Here is a 14636-nt window from a genome sequence, read left to right as displayed (position 1 = left end):
CCACTGTGCCACCAGGGGAGCCCTAAATGATATCTTTTGATTCTTGATTACCAAAGGCAAAAAGAAAAAGGAAATTGGCATATTTGCTCCTCTTTTCCCTTTTCCTCTCAACTTTTATTTATTTTGCTTCTGATTTGTTTGGATTTTTGACATGGACTTAATGTTTAGTTTTTTCTTTTTTTTTTTTAAAGTGTAAAAACTTTTTATTTATCTTTTATCTCCTTCCTTCCTCCTTCCCTCCCTCCCCCCCTTTCCTTCCTTCCTTCCTTCCTTCTTTCCTTCCTTCCTTCTCTCTCTCTCTCTCTCTCTTTCTTTCGAGAACATTTAAGCTCTACTCTCTTAGCAACTTTGAATTATAGAATACCGTGTTATCAAGTATAGCCACCATGTTATACATTAGACCTCAGGCTTTATTCATCTTATATCTGAAAGTTTGAACCCTTTACCAACCTCTTCCTATTTCTCCCACCTCCCAGCAACAACATTTACACTCTCTTGTTTCTATGAGTTTGACTTTTTTTAGATTCCACATATAACTTACTGTGCAGTATATTTCTTTATCTGTGTGGCTTATTTCACTGAGCATAATGTCCTCAAGGTCCATCCATGTTGCTGAAAATGGCAGGATTTCCTTTTCTGATGGCTGAATAATATTCCAGTATGTGTGTCTGTATCTCTATACTGCATTTTGTGTGTGTGTACATTATGTATCTGTATGTACACACCACATCTTTATCCATTCATTTGTTGATAGACATTAGTTTGTTTCCATTACCTTGGCTATTGTGAATAGTGCAACGGACAGTGGAAGTGCAGATGTGTCTTTGAGACCCTGTTTTCCTTTTAATGTTCCTTAACCGTAGTTCTCACATGTTTCTCACATAATTCTCTCAGCCCTATTTTAAATACGTTGAATCATGACTTTTCTGTTCATCACTCGATTCTCTGATGTTTATCCTTGTGATTTCTGTCAGAAGGTTCACAGAAACAATGTTCCTGCATCTTCTAAAACATCCATGGTCTTGTACTTCTTAAAAAAATTAATTTATTTTTGGCTGCGTAGGGTCTTTGTTCCTGTGCGCGGGCTTTCTCTAGTTGCTGCGAGCGGGGGCTACTCTTCGTTGCGGTGCACAAGCTTCTCGCTGCGGTGGCTTCCCTTATTGCCGAGCGTGGGCTCTAGGCGTGCGGGCTTCAATAGTTGTGGCTTGTGAGCTCTAGAGTGCAGGCTCAGTAGTTGTGGCGCACGGGCTTAGTTGCTCCGCGGCATGTGGGATCTTCCCGGACCAGGGCTCAAACCTGTGTCCCCTGCATTGGCAGACAGATTCTCAACCACTGCGCCGCCAGAGAAGTCCTCATGATCTTGTACTTTAAACCCTCTCTTGAATGGCGTAAAATTCATGCATCTTTCTCCCCTTTCTTAAGTACTTGATAGTATGTTTCTGTGGGAAAGTCTGAGATAAGCCTGGATTTTTTTCCCTCCTTGTGACTTGATCCTTTTAACAGGCTTCCATATGAATTCTTTTAAGGTTCAGTAACTTATCCAGGATATGTTTTCCTCCCAAACATTTTATGAGAAATTTTACACATAAAAAAGTTGAAAGAGGGGAAATGCTTTGTGGTCCAGTTGTTAGGACTCTGTGCTTCCATTCCAGAGGGCATATGTTCGATCCCTGGTTGGGAAACTAAGATCCCACAAGCCACATGGTGTGGCTAAAAAAAAAAAAAAAAAAAAGTTCAAAGAATTTTAAGGTATGTAATACTTAGATTTTGTTACTAACATTTTACTATACTTGTTTTATTACATCTTTCCATCTGTCCAGTCTTATATTCCAGATGTATCTTATTGTACATGATCATACTTTTCTTGGGACCAGATGTGCCCTTTCAATCTATAGATTCGGTTCTTATATTTCTAGGAAGGAGCTGTGTTAGATCAGAGAGCATACGTTTAGTCTTCATGACTTGAAGGATATTACATTGAGAGAACACTTTCCTACAGTCTAGCAAATCAGACTTAAAATTTGTCCATATTCCCCTCTATTCCCTTTTTGCTGTATACCCGTATTTATGATATATTGAAATTATAGATACAGTTTTATGTCTTTTATGTTTGTTAGGTACGCAGTTTTAAATGTTATTTGGTCTAGTAGTGAGTAGTGCTGCAACTGATATTTTATGTTTGTGGATCTTTGGATTTTTTTTTTTTGGCCGCGTGCGACTTGCAGGATCTTAGTTCCCCGACAGGGTTGAACCTGGGCCCCTGCAGTGAAAGCACCAAGTCCTAACCACTGGACTGCCAGGGAATTCCCTGGATTAATAAGAAAAATTCCTATGAGTGTGATTTACTGGGTTAAAGGATAAAAAGCACCTCAGGTTACATGTTTTTTGGGTAATATTTTCCCCCAGAAGAATATTATCATGGCAGTATACACATATAAGCTTTAATGAAATTTCAGGAACTCTGGATATTAGCAGTTTAAAGGAAATAATGTGGAAGATGTAAAATGGTAGTTTTGTTTTAAGTTGATCGTGCTCCTCATTACTGTTAGATCATGTGCTTATCTGATAGTTTGATTGTCACATCCTTTGAGCTAATTATTATACCCATGTTACTGGTGAGAAAGCACGATCTGAGAGGTTAAAGCACCTGTCTTAACTGGCCCCGCTTAAAAGGAGAAGATCCAATTGTCAGAAAACATTCATGTTCTTTTCTTATTCCTTTTCATGGAAGAAAATGTAATTTTACATTTATTACTATATGTGTCCCTGATTTAAGAACAGCTAACCTACAAAATCAATAATAAAACTGTTACAGGATGCACTGTATTGACTTTCTTGGGTAATTAACGATAGTAAGATACTTCCCATGCTTTGGCTTATTGAAGCATTTTCCCTTAGGAATATAAGTAGATTGTATATTTTTGGTCTTTACAAGTCTCGCCAGCTGTAGAAATTGTATGATAGTTATGGGGTCTCAATGTTGGTTGCAGAATGGAGTCATCTAGGGAGCTTCAAAAAAAAAAAACCTCATATCTGGTCCACATCCCAAGAGATTTTGATTTAATTGGTCTGTGGTTAAAAGGTACTTAAGTAATTCTAATGAGCAGTCAAGTTGACAGCTAATGGTAAAAATGTTTGAACTTAATTGTAGTCATGTTTGGGTTTTAAGATAGCTAAATGTTTTCTCAACTGGCATGTTATCAGAATCGCCTGGTTCCTATCCCATATACCAAAGCAGACTTTCCTGAGCAGAGTCCCAAAATCTTAAAAAAAAATTTATTTTTAAGTTTCTCAGTTGAGGCTGAACAGCCAGGTTTGCAATGCTGGCATTTTGGAAAGAGCTTTGGAATAAGGATAGATTTGGCTCTACATCCCAGTTGAACCATGTAGTGGCTGGATGGCTAGAGCACATTTATAATCTGTCTGGATCTTTTTTATTTGACATAATTAATACATAACTCAATCTGTAGGGAGGATAATACCTTGTTATAATTATGATGCCTATGTTGTCATGGTTAAGATGTTCAGAGTTACTGGCACATGAAATGTTAACTTTAACTGTTAAGTATTATGTTAAATGAATTCTGAATATAGCAATTTATTAAGAAACATTCAATTAAGATAATTTATGTTCATTTTAGAAATTTCAGGTAACATGATTATAGAAAAAGAAAATAAAAACAACCAATACTTGGGTTATTCAGGGTATTCATATATCTGTATATGTGTATATATATATTTTATGCATGCGTGCACATGTAATTTGGTAAGATAGTACAAAGAGTTTTAATACTTGGGAAGTTTATACACTGCTTCTCAGATGTGCAAAACAAATGTATCTTTCATTATCTTATTCTGCTGTGGAACCCCTGTTCTTGATGATGTGACATGGGTTGGTGACAGTGGGAATGCCTGTCCTGTTTAAAGTGGTCTTGTTCATATCAGTGTTCAGCCCTTTTCCGCTTTCAGGAACTGTCTCCTCATTGCCCTCCTTGATACGACACAGACTTGATGCAGGAGGAAACCTGCTGATAGTGTTGGGAGGGATGTTTTTGAGTTTTATGCCATGTCCTATCTCATTATTCGTACTGTTTGGTCTGGTTCTTACATGCCCTCTGCTGATGGTTCCCAAGGCATCTTTTTGGGCTTTGAGCTTGCTGCTGAAAAAAATTCTAATTTGTTTAAAACTATGTAAATGAAAATGTAGCTACTATTCTATTTTTAATATGTTCCAGGCCCTGTGTTAAAACAGTTACTACCCATTTTAATTTCTTAATACAAGGATAGATTTATTATTTTCTTCATACACATGAAGAAATGGGCCCAGAAGTGATACTAATTTATTACACAGCTTATAATCTTTCATTGTAAAATGATGTGATAGACAAAAAGAGAAGCTAGGTGCATGAGTATGAATAAGTTGCTACATCTGTTGCCAGTCATAGAGAATCTATATGCTTATGAATATAAAAATACAGAAGGGGAAGCTAAAAATATTAATCTGTAATCAATATCTTGTAGATTTAATGAGGCGTCAAGAGGAACTCAGACGCTTAGAAGAGCTCAGAAACCAAGAGCTGCAAAAACGGAAGCAAATACAACTGAGGTAAAGAACATCGTTATAACATATACGTGAATATATGTAGGTTTCATTGTGTATGTTATGAATAAAACTCCCAATGCCTGTTATCAACAAGTTATATAACTTGGAAAATACAGGGGAAAAAACCCAAAAGTGTCCGTTTCTGACCACATTTAGGGAATTATTCCAGAAGATAACATAAATCTTTGTTATTCTGTGATTTTTATAGCTGATTATGGACACTTTACAGACAGTGTGAACTTACATAAAGGGCTTAGGCATTAGTTCGTATAATTTACTGTAAGAATGCACCGTGATTTACCGGGCCATTTTTCCAGAGATGGATATATTTGCGTTGATCTTAGTTTTAATTTTTTCATGTGTATAATACTACTATGAATGCCGTTAAGCATTTTTGTACTTGTGATAATATGTTTAAAAAAGATATCTGGAATCCATGGTAAAAAGGGTATGGGCATTAAAGATCTCAGTACATAATAGAGAACTGTGATGGGCAACTTAAAATCTTTTAGGTTAAGTAAGGAAGTTTAAGGGAGTAGTTGATCCAAGATGTAGAAACAAAAATTAACAGCTTTTCTTGTACCTGCAGTATTCAGTTGTAAAATATGAGATAAGTATTACTCTTACAAGTTTCAAAAGTCATAATTAGGAATTGTTATAAACAAAGCTATGATAGATTAAAGCAGACTTAAAATTTTGTTTTGGAAGTGCTATAAAAGTAGTAAGTGCTTGTGACAGGAAGTTAGGTGCTCATGGGAAATAAAGTGAAAAACTGTTAATGAGTTTGAAGTGTCTTTACAGTCAGGTGATAGGTACTAGACCGTATATTTTAGTGTATTTTTTCCAACTTTGTACCTGATTATACCAACGTTTGTGTATTTCTGTCTTGGTACTACTCTGATTTTACTCTAACCTACTTATTCTCAATTTATGGTACTTGGCAGGAAGCATCAGCATTCTAACCTAGGAGATTGTTAGAAAGTCTGAAGCCTTCCCTCTGAACTACTGAATCATAAGCTGATTCACCTGTGCTTTGGTAAATCCTCCAGGTGACTCTGGTGCATCCTAAAGTTTGAGAACCACTGGTGTAAATAACTCCCGCCATGAACTTCTTACACGAGGGACCTTTTTCAGTTTCTTTCTTGTTGCTTCTTTCCACTTCATGTAAATGTGTTAAAGTCTCTTCTACTTGTACAAAGAAAAGGAAACCTCCTTTCCCCTAACATAAACCTACCTGAATCCGGCTTTCTTCTCTTACATTTATCCTTGACAAGTAGGCTTTTAAAATTAGTGCCCTATACTAGTGTGCTAAAATAATAAGTAATTAAAACTAAACAATGTGGGGTGCAAACTACTATGTATGGAATGGATAAACAACAAGGTCCTACTGCATAGCACAGGGAGCTATATTCAATATCCTGTAATAAGCCATAATGGAAAAGAATATGAAAAAGAATATATATGTATAACTCAATCACTTTGCTGTACACCTGAAACTAACATTGTAAATCAACTGTACTTCAGTCAACAAAAAGAAAAACAAAAACAAACCAAGAAAAAACAATCAATGTGGGAGAACCCAAAGTTGGGTATAAAAATGTAACAGATGAACTTAACTATATTATATATAGATGGATAGCATTGTCACACTGGAAGGAGATGGGGAAGAAAATAAGGAACCTAAATAACTTTGGAAAACCGTATCTTGATTGAATACTATAGGCTAGTGGCAAGAACAATATATAAATTCTGTAATCTAGTTAGTAAATGTATTTCTCATAGGGATATAGGTTTGCAATTCTGAAACTACTTTATGTATATACTTTTTTTCTCTCTTTGATCAAGACTTTATTGAAAATAATGTATATACTTTTTTAAGTGAATATATTAGTACAGATCAATATGAACCAGGTTTTTCATTGTTGGAGAAAGAAAGAAGGGAGAAAGGCTAAAATTAAAATGACTCCTGTGATGTTTAATGGGGAATCTAAGTATCAGTATGAACTGAGTGGCATTTAATCTAGACAGATACAGAAATATAGACATGTATATATACATTGGTTTGTATACATATACATATTTCCTAGCCCTGTCCATCCAGAAGCAGTGATGCCTCAGGAACAATGAGCTCATCTAATGCCCAGATTTTTGTTTCTGAGCACCATTCTCCAATAAAGGGAACCAGGGCTTTTTGGAGAAGTGGTTGATTCCAGGATTGAAAAGTCCAAGATGAGCCTGACAAATCTTGGGTCAGAGAGAAGCGAAGTACTTGAACAAGGCTAGGGCGTGTTGAGAGAACACAGGAGCCAGACTGAAGGCGCTCCTAAGGGCCGAAGTTGGAACAATTTCAACAACAAAATAAAAAATGATAGTATTAGATTTTACCCTGTTGAATAAAGTAAATATCCATGAGTGTGTGCTGATAGAAGTTATTTAATGAGTAAGTAAATAAATGGGGAGAATGGACAGCTCTTCCTTAGTTGTTAGAAGTAGAATTCCAAATAATAAATGTGAAAGGAGTCTGAGAGAAAAATTACCAATGGGTGAATACTGCAGTAATACAGGCACACCTTGGAGATACTGTGGGTTTGGTTCCAGACCACCACAATATATTGCAATAAAGTGAGGTTTTTTGTTTCGCAGTGCATATAAAAGTTACCTTTATACTATACCGTAGTGTTTTAAGTATGCAATAACATGATGTCTTAAAAAACAATATGTGTATCTTAATTAAAAATACTTTCTTGCTAAAAAATGCTAACCATCTGACAACACAGGGTTGGCACAAAACTTCAGTGTGCAAAAGCAATATGCAGTATTTGGGAAGGGCAGTAAAATGAGGCACGCCTGTAGTTGTTTCATTCAAGATTTCCCAGTAGGTGCTAAGGTTGTTGCACAAAACTTGGGATACAGGATATGTGGAGTCTCAAATTTGTATGAGGTACAAATGGAAACATAGTAAATTTAAAGTGGAGAAGCCCAGCAGATACCACCATTACCAAGTGTTTAGGTTCATATCACCCTTAATAAGAAGACATGGACACCAGGAACCCCTTGATATGATGCACCCAGAAGTATACATTGTCATTTCTGTGGTTTTCTTGCCAAAGGTTCATAACCTTACGCTAGTCGTGAGAAAACTTAAGACAAACCTAAATTGAAGGACACTGTACAAAATAATCAGTTCTCTTTAGAAGTGTCAAGGTCATGAAAGAGCAAGAAACACTGAAGTGTTACAGACTCGAGGAGACTAAAGAGAAATAATAACTAAATGCAATGTGAGATTCTGGATTGGGTCCTGGAACAGAAGAAGGACATAGTGGGGAAACTGGTGAAATCTGAGTAAGACCTAGAATTGAACTGTAGCAGTGTACCAGTGTGAATTCCTGGTTTTCATAATTGTACTATGGTTATGGAAGATGTTAATATTAGGGGATGCTGCATGAGGGAGATATAGGGACTCTGCTATTTTTGCAACTTTTCTGTAAGTTTAAAATTAGTTGGAAATGAAAAAATGAAAAAGAGGACTCTAGGTACTGGGGATACAGTGGAAAACAAAAGACACAAGCTCTGCTGGTGTGGCACTTAGGTTATGTGGGAGGGAGGCAGACATTAGTTAGAATATGATCAGATTATTAAAAAGAAAGCGAAGCGCACAAAATAGAACGCAGTACTTACTGGAATTTTTAATAGGTTACTTGTCTCATAATAAGCGAAATATTGGTTGCTTGACATGGTAAGTATTCTATGTACCTGGTAATTTTTCACCGAATGGTCTTTCATTAATCTTATTTAATATTGCAGAGGTATATCGGATTCAATTTGGAATTCAGATAAGTGTGTACTAACAATAAAGATATCTCACCAATTAGGTGATAATTTGATGGGTAACTTTTATGGTTGGCTGTATTCTAGCAGATACAGCCAGTGATAAATCTGTTAATCTTTACCTGTGCCTGTGGAGTTTGTTTTGAAATTAATTGTAAGAATTGTTTCTTGATTTAAGAAATGTAAATAATGTGTTAAAATTGAGTAATTTTGCAGCATGTGTGAAGGAAAGGAAAAAAATAGTGTCTAGGAAGTTACTTTACTAATAATTGTGAAATATATCCTGCCCTTGCAGCACAAAGCAAATAAAAGTGTAGCAGTTAGTCTGCAGAGGTTGGTCTGACTCAGGCGGCTACCACGTGAGACAGCCAGAGAGTCTGGACACGGCCTTTTTGTTTACCTTAGTTGGAAGACTGAAAAAACTGCTTAAGAAAATATATTTGAAAGAAATTAAATAATTTGGAGTATACAAAATTTTCTGGTTTTCATTTCAATGCTACAAATAAGTTAGGTTTTCTTGGGTCACTTCTTCAGAGGCTGTGGCAGTGAAGGTGGACAGGGCTTAGATGGGCTGGTTCCGGCTGTAACTGGCCCACTTAGTACTTGTTCATTTGTTCTCTTCTTTCCTTCCCTTACTCCCTCCTACTCACTCACCTACCCGTCCATCCATTCTTTCCCTTCTTATGTCGTTTGACAAAGTATAAAGATCATCAGATGGACTGAGGCCTTTGGTGGGTGTGGAGGCCGTAGTGCTGGCCTGGAACGAAGAGCAGGGCGGTTTGATGTTGGTCGCATCATAGCTTAGTGCCTGGAGCCTCGCAGGCTTCAAAGTCCTATTCAAATAGGAGACAGTCAGTGGGCTTCCAGTTAAAATAAATTGTAAAATTGAGGTTTTGTCAGTTTCCAATTAAGTATAACATGAAGGGTGTTAAAATTCGTCATGCTTCTTTACTTATTAGTTCCATTTGTGAATATAACCTAGGAAATTATCCTTGATCCAAGAGACATTAAATATAAATATAAAGATAATTGTTAAAGCATCTTGTGGAAGGAAAAAAACTAAAAGCAAACATACGTACAGTAGGGAATGTTCCTATATGTTTTCTGTAAATTTATATTATGGAATTGTCAGTGTGGTGTAATCACAAAATAAAGTAGAAACTCTGGAATTTATAGACAATGGAATGGAAGGAAAAAAATAGCAAATGTTTAAAGTGATTTTACACCTTTTTACCATATTTTTTCTCCAGATATAAATGTAGTCTCACATTTTATCAGAAAAAAATTGCTCTAACAGTGGGGAGAAGTACATTATAAATTTTGTTTAAAATATCTTTTGAATTAAAAATGTTATGGCAATACATGTTTTAAAAAACTCACATGATACATATGTGTACAAAAGAAAAAGGGCAATGCTCTTGTCTCCCCAGATTATCCCCAGTGTGATAGAAACTCTCATACTCTCTCCTCTGCTCTTACAAATGGTTTTTAGATGCAGCAATAGGAATACTATTGTTTTGCTTGCCTTTTTTCTGACACTGTACCTTAGACATTGTTTCATGTCAGTGAATGCAAATCTGCCTCTTTGTAATGGTTGTATTGTGTTCCTTGTCCCTCATTCGTAATTGAATGTCTTCAACCTTTTGCCTTTAATTAATGTACAGTCTTGTATCTGTGTGTATACATCCTTGCACACATGTATAGATATTTCTGTTTAGTTTATTGGAAATGGATTTGCACACATAAAATTGTTTGCTACACGTTGGTCCTCAACAAAGTCATTGTTGCAATCTTGAAGACCAAAAAGCTTTGAGTATCATTTAGTGGCAGGATCTGACATGAGCCTGTTTGATGCAAAACCTGACCTGTTTTACTTTGTGGTCATGCCAAACCTTTGTTATATTCGTAGAATGTGAATGTTCGTCTTATTACAGAAGTATTAATGGTGTTGATTATTGGGTACTGCTGGGATATCATAATAGGTCCTACTGGGGATATCATAATAGTATATAAACCCTTTTTAAAGTTGGAAAAACACATGTGGCTTTAGAGTTTTTGAATAAGGGAGATTTTGCTGTCACGATGTACATTTTCAGCAGTGTATGAACATGAAAGTATTTTCTTAAACATAAAGTTTACGAGTGTGTTAATGTACTAGAAATGGATTAACCGGTTTATTGGAATATTCTGTTTCCTTGAATAGAGTTGTATACTGGGGACTTAGATATCTCAAAATAGTCTAGATTTTGCTTGAAATACCTTAGGAACATTGTCTTGTTACTTGCACATGGTCTGATATGAAGTCCTAACAGCCTGTTTTCTTGCTGGCTGTGGGTGAAACCGCCATTTCTTTTAGTTCAGGTTCTTGAGTTTGGTGTACAAAACAACAACAACGAAGTATCTATCCTTGGTGTAGAAGGGTGCTTATAAGAGTAGCCTGGAAAATGAGACCTACTGAGGGGGCATCAACATTATATAGTCTTCACTATTTAAATTACTTTTTTGTTTTTGAGTGGAGAGCATGTATATTTGAGTTTGCATTGATTTAAATGTCAATATAATGTCAGACTATTACTTTAATATTATTTTGTAGGTTTTCCCTCTTAATCATATTGTAACTAATTATGATTTAATAGTAATCCTGCACATACATATCTTTTTTGTTTGTTTGTTTTGTAGTTGTTGTTCCATGCTTGATATCTCTGGGGCAGAGGTTGGCATACTTTTTCTGGGAAAGGGCTACATGGTAAATATTTTAGGCTTTTCATGTCATATGGTCTGTGTCTCAGCTGTTCAGCACTGCTCTAGCCCAAAGGTAGCCACAGACAGTGAGGGAATGATTGTCCCATAAAACTTAATTTGCGAAAACAGGTGGTATGCAGACACCTGCTCGAGGTGCATACTTTCCTCAGTGCATTAATGAAATGGGGGAGAGAACGTTTGTTAAGGCTTGCTTTTGCACATAGTAGGATTTTTGTCTAGGCAGTGTGGTCTTTTGCAGTGTCTTGTATTGGAATAGGTTCTGAGTGTCTTTAAGAACTAACTCTGCTGTGCCAGTGGTGAATCCCAGGCTTTCTCTTTGTACAGTAATAGAGTACTGGTTTGAGCTTTTGGTTTCTGGATTTTTTGACTGTAAGCATATAACTATCCTAGTTATATGCTGTTACTTTACTTTTTTGATTTACCCTAGATAAATTATTTTATTGGTTTGTTTGATTTATTAATGGTTTAGAGCAAAATAAAAGGAAGGTAAATCTGGTAAGCCACTCGTTATCACAGATTTGGCATAATGTATAAATAAATGATATACATAAATGATTTTGTTTTACCTGAAATAAAATACCGTATTATGGCTTATATGTCAACCACCCTGAGTTTTTATTTAAAAATCTCTCAGGCATGAAGAAGAGCACCGTCGTCGTGAAGAGGAAATGATCCGACACAGAGAACAGGAGGAGCTGAGGCGACAGCAGGAGGGCTTTAAGCCAAACTATATGGAAAATGTAAGTAAAATACTGGTTAACTAAAATGATTTTACATTGTCAGGTGGATGATATATATTTAGAATTCTTTAGATTCTGCTTTATATAGTAATATATTTTCTAATATTTCTGAATTTGTCATGTTTATGTTAAACTAACAAATTTCTTAACCTCTTACAGGTAGTAAATTAAAATTAGTTTCTGAAGACAATCATGCTTTATGAAATGAATATTAAATTTTTCTCCATTTTACTTTATCTTTTAATTCCTACTAAATTAGGAATCTTGATAAATTCATCATCTCCACTTGACTGATTTTCACCATTAATTGATATTAAAAATTCTTTAGTTTGGTAGACATATAGAAAATTAGAAGTAGTGTGTGCTCATCGCTCAGCCATAACAGTTATCAGTACTTGGCAGATCTTTTTCATCTTTAAGTATACCTACTTTCCCTGATTTTTTTATATGAAACCCCTGACTTCATATGATTTCATTCGTATTTCAGTATGTATCTCTAAAAGATAAGGACTCTCAAAAAATGTCTTTATCATATCTGAAAAATTGCCAGTTATTTAATATTAATTAGTAAAAGCCCCAGTTTGCCCAAGTCTTACTTTTTTTTTTTTTTTAAAGTAATTGGTTTCTTCAGATCGGTTGATAAATCCAGTCATTTTAGTCTATAGGTTTCTCTCCCTCTTTTTCGTTTTTTCCTTATTTTTTTTTAAAGAAACAGCTCCTCATATAGAGTACCTCACGTCCTGGATTTTGTTGACTGTATCCCTGCAGTGATGTTCAACAAGTTTGTTTATGCCCGAATTTCTTGTAAACTGGAGTTAGTTCCAAAGACGTTATCTGACTCAGGGTTTTGTTTTGGGGAGGCAAAATGGTAGGGCAAAAAAGGATACTTCAAGTAGGTTATAACCCACAGGGTCTTAATAATAATTAACAGAGTCTCATTGTTCACCTTAGATGAATGCCAGCGTAACAACTCATTCTAAAAAATACTTACCAGTATTTTTTTCCTCTAGCTGTTCAAAAGCCATGATTCTTTAGTAAGTAAGTTTCTGAGGCTAAATGTATTAATTCCAATCATTGGTGTCTTTTTTCTGACTGTCTCTGTCCCTGTTCTTTTGTCCCTGGAAAATTAAAAAAATTTTTAAATTAAAATGAATACAAACAGCAAAATAAATCCTAAGTAGAATAGCAACAAGAACTTTTTATCTCACCTTCCATCAAGTAAATATCCTTTGAATGAAAATTATATGGCATTTAAATTAAGTTAGAAATTTTTTTATTATTTATAAGTCACACTAAAAGTTTAAATTAATAGATTTTTAAAATCCCATTAGAAAATTAGTTGAGTACATTTTTTAAGCATTGTGAATTTTCTTTTTGAATAATTTCTAGCATTATTGCAATTCTCTTTTCCTCTTGGATACATAGCACTTGCATAGTGACATTTAAACGGTGGTCTTCTCCTTTTTCATAGTTACATTTGAACATAAGTCTGTTGGATTTATCAATGTGAGGATATTTTATGATGTTATAAAAGAATGTGGAATTAAAAAAAATTTTCAGGCGCATATATTTTCAAAACTAGTAACTAGTGTTTTTATTTTAAAATACAGTCAAGATGTAAACCACATGTGATATATTTCTTAGAGAAATTTTATTTCATTCCATTGAGGATTAGGAAGTTCTTCCCAGTTCTTTTATGTACCTCAACATATCTTTTTTTAAAGTGCCTGCTTATAGTAAAGTTGGTGGAATTAGCTTTCTTAATATTTTTCTGGCATAAACTTTATATTCTTGGAGCAAATGTGTAGCTATGTGTAATGATGTAAATCATTTAGGGACCAGAAGGAAATGATTAAATAAAATATATTCTGTTAAACTTAAGTTGGCTACATCATAAGCTTGATTGCAAACTCTTCATTCTTTGAAATTTCACAGTTTTTAAAAAACTTATACCAGTGTTTTTTAATATGTTCAGTGGTATTTAATATAGGTATAATTAATGAAGGACAACAGATAATTTCGACTTTACTTTTCTATTGAAAAACTATTTAGAAACGTTGCTACAGTTTAAAATTGAAATACTGCAAATTCTTAAAAACATTTGAATGTTTCAAAATCATTTTAGTGGTGGGTAAAATTTTATAGATAGCCAAGGAACTTTGAGAATAAACAAATTAGATATTTAAAAATATGACAGATTTATTGGCATTTCAAAAATAGATCATTTATTGTTTCACAAGTTTATGCTCTTAGAAAACTTGGATGATCAAATATTTTAATATTAAGATATTTTTAAGTAGTTACTTAAAGTATGTGTTGCATATTTGAAGCATCATAAGATTAATTTGGCTGGAGCAGAGGTCTGCAAACTGTAGCCTGGAACCTCCACCCATTTTCATACCACCCTACCACAGAGCCGAGAATGGTGTTTACATTTTTAAAGGGTTGATGGACAAGAAAAAAAAGACTACTAAACAGAGTATTTTTGACCCACAAAACCTAAAATCCTCTTTGGCCCTTTATAGAAAAAGTTTGCTGAATCCTGGGCTGGAATGTTGGTGACTTTTTTTTTTAATTAATACTCAGGCCACAAAGTCACTATGTTCTTAATTTTCTGGAAAGGAATCATAGTATGTAGTAATGGAATTAAATATCTAGGGGAAAATACAGCCTTTGTTCTATTTTTAGATTTTTTGAGATTA

The 14636-nt window shown here is 34.8% G+C and overlaps 1 protein-coding gene and 1 long non-coding RNA gene across 10 annotated transcripts in view; one reads left to right on the top strand and one right to left on the bottom strand.

Annotated features, from left to right (window-relative positions):
* PSPC1 (paraspeckle component 1) overlaps positions 1 to 14636 on the top strand; it is a 96174-nt gene that overhangs the window by 21689 nt on the left and 59849 nt on the right. For all 9 annotated transcript variants that reach the window (XM_082364955.1, XM_082364954.1, XM_082364952.1 and 6 more), the window contains exons 5-6: positions 4522 to 4606; positions 11829 to 11934. In XM_082364955.1, the coding sequence (XP_082221081.1) occupies positions 4522 to 4606; positions 11829 to 11934 (191 nt within the window). The remainder of the gene's footprint in view (positions 1 to 4521; positions 4607 to 11828; positions 11935 to 14636) is intronic.
* The window catches only part of LOC309615421, a 137233-nt gene that overhangs the window by 105301 nt on the left and 17296 nt on the right, over positions 1 to 14636 (bottom strand). The window lies entirely within an intron of this gene.

This window comes from Balaenoptera borealis (assembly GCF_965194805.1).
Source record: "Balaenoptera borealis genome assembly, chromosome: 18".
In the NCBI taxonomy this organism is placed as follows: domain Eukaryota; kingdom Metazoa; phylum Chordata; class Mammalia; order Artiodactyla; family Balaenopteridae; genus Balaenoptera; species Balaenoptera borealis.
The sequence above is the reverse complement of the archived record's forward strand: the minus strand, read 5'-3'. Positions and strand labels throughout refer to the sequence as shown.